The sequence below is a fragment of the Lepus europaeus genome, chromosome 11 (assembly GCF_033115175.1).
Source record: "Lepus europaeus isolate LE1 chromosome 11, mLepTim1.pri, whole genome shotgun sequence".
NCBI lineage: Eukaryota > Metazoa > Chordata > Mammalia > Lagomorpha > Leporidae > Lepus > Lepus europaeus.
In genome coordinates, this window is record NC_084837.1 from 40560253 (window position 1) to 40566956 (window position 6704).

The following is a 6704-nucleotide window of genomic DNA, read 5'->3' on the forward strand; positions in this document are numbered from 1 at the left end:
TGGGTCATTGCCAGGAGCTTTGTCATGGCCAAAGGGAGGTAAGGGCGCACCAGGAACTCTCCTGCTGCTTTTAATTCAGCCTCCTGGTTGATATTTACTTAGTTGTCCAGTGACGGGTCGGAAGCAGAGTCCCTGGTAACGCGAAAATAACAGCGAGTCAAAAAATGATGCTTGATATGCACAGCAGGAGCGTCTTTTGCTCCCCAGTCTCTCTGTGCTCCAACACTTGTGAGGTTCCCTTCCCGTGTCTCCGGCAGAGCCGACAGCACAGCACAGCTCCCAGTCTGGGTGGGGGGTGGGGAGACTCACTGCAGTGGGGTGAGCAGTGGGCTCCGGAAGATTCTAAATGCTTCTACCCTGGGTGGTGTGAAGACAAGACTGAATTTCAGGGCCAGGGCTGGCTGTGCTGGCTGAGCTAAGGGTAAGATTTTAGCCTCTCTGGGCATGAGTTTTCCATCTGTAAAATGGAGGTCAGACCTGCCTTAAAGGTGGTTGTGATGAGTAAGTGAAAACAGGCATGCCAAGTGCTCAGGGCAGGGCCTGGCCTTGCTCTTTCTCCTCCGCCCACACCTTCTGCCGGGCCTAGAACCGTGCCAGTTTCTTCCTGGAAAAAGGCTTTGTATTGGTTAAGTTGGTCCAATGGCCCAGCCAGAACACGAAGAGTTACAGTCTCCACAGTCATTTGTAACTGTTGTTATGAAATTGCTGTGGCCCTGCTAGTTTCTGGAGTTGTCATTTTGCCCTGTTACTGAGTTACCGGTTTCTCCTACCCTTCTCGTGCAGATGTTGTTCCTAATCTCGGGCACTAGATGGCGCCGTTTTATTACGTATCAGTGACTTCCATGCATTAAAACCTCTGTCCGACACTTAAAAAAGAATTCTTATCCCATCCATCAGCGTAGCCGCATATGTATTCTAGCACATCAAGGAAGTGCCTTTATATTTTTGTGTCTCTTTCATTTATAGTATTTTATAGTATTTATTTTTTATAGTATTTTCATTTATAGTAGAGAGAGTGTAAAGCTTAGAAATCACCCAAAAGTTCACACATTTGATTTAGGTCTAGGGCTGAGCAGAGCAGGAAAAACGTGGAGTGGATTGAAAGGAAAGTCACATATTTGACTGAAATTGGAAAATAAAGTGTATATGGGAAGGTCAAACACACGTGGATTACTCTGAAGCCTGGATGGGGTGGACATTGAATGCAGCAGATAAGAGTCTGCTGTTGCAGACCCTGGCGAACAGCAGGTGAATGGCTTGAGGGCTTGGGTCCTTGCTACCTGTCCATGTGGGAAGCCTGAATTGAGTTCTTGGCCTCTGGGCATTTGGGGGAGTGGACCAGAGGCTGGGAGCTCTCTCTTGTCTTGATCTCCAATAAAATACACAAAAAGTAAAAGAATGACATGCAGTGTCATGGTGGGCTCTAACAGTGAATAATTCCAAGTGAAAAATGGTGAGCAGCAATTCCTCTCCCCTGCAGGAAGGAATAGAACAAGAAGAAATGGACTTACGTGACCACGGGAGAGGGAGAAAGAAGTTAGTTACAAGAATGAGTTTCTGGAATCAAGAGTGTATAACATCATGGAGAAAGCTGCCAAGTTTTTATTAATATTCGAACAAATTAGGCAAGCCCTCAGCGTGTCCAGATTGACTTGTTTGCCATCTTACTAGAAAACAGAGCAACGCTCTCCGTTGTGATGCTTATTTGAAGTTTGGCATGACATAGGCCGGCACAATGACCCTGCAGCTCAGGCTAGGGCTGGATATGACAACCAGGTTAGCAGTGTTTTCAAAATGCCCTATTATTGTATTTTTCCATAACAGTAGAGATATATAGGAGTCACTAGTTGTTACTTATTTTTTAAAAAAGATTTATTTATTTACTTGAAAGTCTGAGTTACAGAGAGGAGAGAGAGAGAGAGAGATTTCCCATCTCCAAATGACTGCAATGGCCAGGGCTGTGCAGGTCCATAGCCAGGAGCCTCTTCCGGGTCTTCCACAAGGGTGCAGGGGCCCAAGCACTTGAGCCATCTTCTGCTGCTTTCTCAGGCACATCAGCAGGAAGCTGGATTGGATGTGGAGCAGCCAGAACTTGAACCAGTGCCCATCTGGGGGTGCCGGTGCTGCAGGTGGTGGCTTTACCCACTATACCACAGTGCCGGCCCATTTCTTGATTTCTTGACATTTATGTGAGGGCCAGGCAATGGGGAAGAAAATGACCATAGGTGGAGATGGACTCAGAGATCTTGGCTGACAGTTATTTTTTGAACCTCTCATTTTTTTACTTACCAAAACATCCCTCAGACAGTGGCTTGGTTCCGTTTTCCCTTTCTTAGTTATGCCTGTAACATCTGGTAGATGAATAGGTCAGCTCAGACTGGTCCACAGTTCTGATTGCACAGCAAGTCCACATGAGGGCGCCAAACATGACCCCCCACCCCCCACCCTCCCTCCCTGTATTCCCTAAGAGTGCTCTGGAGAGTCCAGCTTGGATCTACCTCCTTTCTTCCTCGCCTGCCCCCCAGCACCCTCAGTCCCTCCCCCAGGGGCCCAGCTTCATCCGGGAGAGACTGCCCATGACTTCTCCGGTTCTTCACATTCCTCCGAGTGAGTAGCCTGTGCCAACAGAAGTCGCCCCTCAGTGCCTCCCTTAGGTGCATTACGGTAACAATATTCAACTTCCGAAGATCATCTTCCAGGAAGGTGAGAGATGAAGAAGCGAAGGTGTTGGTGATGCAGGATCGGGATGAGGTAGAGCAAATCCAGTGCGGCTGGCTGTTTCCCTTGCTGATTACAAATGGGATGTGTGCTTAGTGTAGAAAATTTAGAACTAGAAACACAGAACGGTATAAAAAGAGAAGGAAAACCTATTTACAATTCTCCCGTTCACGGACAGCTGTGGTTACTGTTGAGAAATACTTCTCTCTTTGTAGCTACAGGAATTTGGGGAAACTGAGGCACCTGAAAGCTTGTTGAGGGTCTACAAGGCAGATTCAAGAGCAGAAATAAGTCACATGCGTGTGGGTCCACGGGGAGAGAAATCTATTCTCAGAGACAAGAGTAAAGCAGGGATTTATTTAGAAAGAGAAGTGAAAGACGCTTGAGTGCGGAGCGCTACAGAGACAGCAGGAGCAGCTCCCTGGGCTTCCTCTGCTTCTCCTGCCCCCAGGATTGGACTCCTGAGCCACTGTGAGCAGCCCTTCAACAGCCAAAAGAATGTGATTCTTGTAACTTAAACTCAAAGGCGGGGGCTGGTGCTGTGGCACAGCGGGTTAACGCCCTGGCCTGAGGCGCTGGCGTCCCATATGGGTGCTGGTTCGAGATCTGGCTGCTCCTCTTCAGATCCAGCTCTCTGCTATGACCTGGGAAAGCAGTAGAAGATGGCCCAAGTCCTTGGGCCCCTGCACCTGCATGGGAGACTAGGAAGAAGCTCCTGGTTTTGGATTGGCAGAATCCAAATCCGCAGAAATTGTGATTAGAGTGTGTGTTGTTTTTCAATGTCGAGTTTTTTTTTTTTTTAAGATTTATTTATTTATTTGAAAGGTGGAATTACACAGGGAGAAGGATAAACAGAGAGAAAGGTCTTCCATCCGATGGGTCACTCCTCAATTGGCTGCAACGGTTGGAGCTGTGCTGATCCGAAGCCAGGAGCCAGGAGCTTCTTCCAGGTCTCCCACTTGGGTACAGGAGCTCAAGGACTTGGGTCATCTTCTACTGCTTTCCCAGGCCACAGCAGAGAGCTGGATTGGAAGTGGAGCAGCTGGGACTCGAACCAGTGCCCAAATGGGCTGCCGGCACTGCAGGCAGTGGCTTTACCTGCTATGCCACAGCACCGGCCCCAAATGTCAAGTTTTTTTTTTTTTGTTAAGAAATAAGGTTTTATTTTTTCTTCATTATTCATTAATCTATAGCACTTAAGAATAAAACTGTCTTAGGATTACAAGTTTGAGGAATCTATTGCAAGTTTTGAAAAGTGCATTGTTTAAGCTACAATTTTAAATACATATTAATTCCATAACCCAAATCTAATGAACATAAACACTAGCTAGCCTTTCTGTTATTCCCTACCCCCTAAAATAAGGCCTGACAACTTTGGCTGTCATGAGAGAGAGGAGATGGTAATGGCATTTAGTGTGTAGAGCCCAGATATGCTGCTAAACATCCTACAATGCACTGAATAGACTGTCACAATAAAACATCCAACCCACCTGTCAACAGTGTCAAGGTTAAGAAACTGTTGTGGATAGAGTGGGACTCAGTTCCCATTTTATGAGTAGCTTTTCTGTCCATTCTTATTCTGAAAACTCAGACTTCACTAATAGGTAAATACTATTTAAAAGATGTCACTCTAACCATTGCTATTACCAAAAACAATATTTGGCATTATCAAAATACTTCCAGAATGATTAAACTACAAAATCAACTTAGAATGATAGAAATTAGGATATTCACTCAGACCTGCATAGGTGTAGGTCCTGCATCTAGATTTAATTAACTGTGGATGAAGATATTCAGAAACAACTTCATCTGTACTGATCCATGTACATTTTTTTGCTTGTTAAACAATAACAACTATTTGCATAGCATTTAAATTTTAGGTATAAGTAATCTGGAGATGAGTTAAAGAAATATGGGAGGATGTGCATATTGTATGCAAACAATAGGGAAATGCATTTATTTATTTTTTTAAAATGTATTTATTTGAAAGACTGAAAAACAGAAAAAAAGATCGTCCATCCACTGGTTCACTTCCCAAATGCCTGCAACAGCCAGGGCCGGGCCAAGCTGAAGCTGGGATCTAGGAACTCTACCTGCATCTTCTGCATGGTGGCCCAGGTACTTGGGTTCCTGCCATCCATCTGTTGCCTCTACGGTACATTAGCAGGAAGTTCTATCAGAAGCATGGAGTAGCTGGGACTTGAACCAGGCAACCTGATATGGGATGTGGGTATCCCAAGGGGTGGCTTAACCTGCTGCAACACAGTGCTTGCCCCTGGAATTTTTTTATGCAGGGATGATTATACACTATTTTAATTTCCCTGTAACCTGCTTTGCCAGTTTAATCTGTTAATATGGAAAGTCAATTGGGTATTTTCCTGGACTATTATAAAAACAATAATACATAAAGCATCTGGCAAATAACAAAGGTTTCTGAAAATGTGAATTACAACAGGTCAAAAACCATCTACTTGTTCCAATTTCTCATAACCACATTTGAGCAGATTAAATCTTATCTGCCCTCTCATTTTACACTAATCTCATAAATGTCTTTTATAAGTAACAGTGAGTATGCAGTAGGTAATGCAAAATTGTAAGTCAGCTGTTTTTCCCACAGAAATTCTGGTTGCCAAAAACAGCAATGTATCTTATGAGATCTAGTGGGGAACCAAATTTAAAACAAACAGAAACATTCTAAGTTTACTACATAGAGAAAATATTCAACAGTCATTCATCTGTACATTCACATTCTATGTATTTTCTCATGGTCAACAAACTGATTCAAATGACTTAAGTTATCCCCCCATTTAAAGAGGAAAGTCTCTGCAATAATTTGAAACCATGGAGTTATCTTAATTTCACCACTGGCTGCTTTTTTCAGAAGTTCTTCCAGTTCTTCTTTTGTCACGTAACAATAGCTTTTAATCTCATTGGGATCTGGGTTCAAAGTTACATTCTTTCTCACAAATAAAATGTAATCAATTTCATGTTCACCCCAAATGCCATCAGATTGAGCTTTGTAGTGAATTCGTGTTAGATAATTTATTTCTTCTGGAGGAACCTCTTCCATAGGAATTCCTAGTTCAGCTTTTAAACGCCTCTGTGCCGCCCTTCTTACTCCAATGGCATCATTTTCTTCAAGTTCTTGTGGGTTACTTAACGGATGACTACAACAAGTATTGGTAAAACAACCTGGAAAGGTAATTTTAGCATCTGATCTCTGCTGTAGCAGGAGCTTATTTTCAGTATTGAATAAGAAGACACTAAAAGCTCGGTGCAATAGCCCTTTCTCAATGTTTTCATTCAGGTGACAGTTCTTCTTGGTCTCAGCCCCAATTTTATTGTCATTTTCATCAATAAGAATACACATCTCTGCCAGAAGTTGAACCTGTTGCTCATCGAGATGGTCAGTATGTATTTCTGGCATCGTTACAAAATGTCTGATCTGGCCAAGAGTACTGGCCCTCAGCCACCTCGCTCCACCGTGTAGCTCCCGCGCCGCCCCGAGGCGTGAGTTCTCCAACCTCAAACACAGAACTCTGGAGGCCTTGGGCGCGCGCCCCATTTGAGCGCCATGCGCGGCGCGCACCGCCCCCAAGTCCCGCCCCCTGGTAGCGCGCCCAATGGCCCACGCCAGCGCCTGTCCACGCCACATATTGCTAACCAATCGCCGCCTGCGCTCGGTTGACGTCACGGTCGCGCCAGACAGTCGCGCGGTGGCACCACCTGCGAGGACCCGGGCTTCTGCAGGTGCACCAGGGCCCTTGACGGGCGGCGGGGCCTTTGGGCCGCCAGCCCGGGTCCTCGCCACGCCCAGACCGAGGCTAAAGGAGACCAGCGTGCCTCCCTGTCCCGCAGAGGTGAAGCCCCGCGGCTGACGAGCCGCCGGAGGGCGGGAGCCCCAAATGTCAAGTTTTAAGTGCAGTTTGTTGTGGAGGCCAGTCCTGTTACCTGTATTGCTTCCCTCAATCTCTTACAAGTTTTTC

At 45.5% G+C, this 6704-nt stretch overlaps 1 protein-coding gene across 1 annotated transcript; it reads right to left on the bottom strand.

The window, feature by feature from the left end:
* Window positions 1-5193: 5193 nt before the first annotated feature.
* LOC133769421 (isopentenyl-diphosphate Delta-isomerase 1-like) lies at window positions 5194-6485 on the bottom strand. The gene has a single exon (XM_062204621.1). The coding sequence runs from the start codon at window positions 6371-6373 to the stop codon at window positions 5462-5464; it is 912 nt and encodes a 303-aa protein (XP_062060605.1). The 5' UTR covers window positions 6374-6485; the 3' UTR covers window positions 5194-5461.
* Between the last annotated feature and the right edge of the window lie 219 nt (window positions 6486-6704).

Coding starts and splice junctions, on each gene's coding strand:
- LOC133769421 (XM_062204621.1), bottom strand. CDS start 6,373: ATGTGGCGTGGACAGGCGCTGGCGTGGGCCATTGGGCGCGCTACCAGG.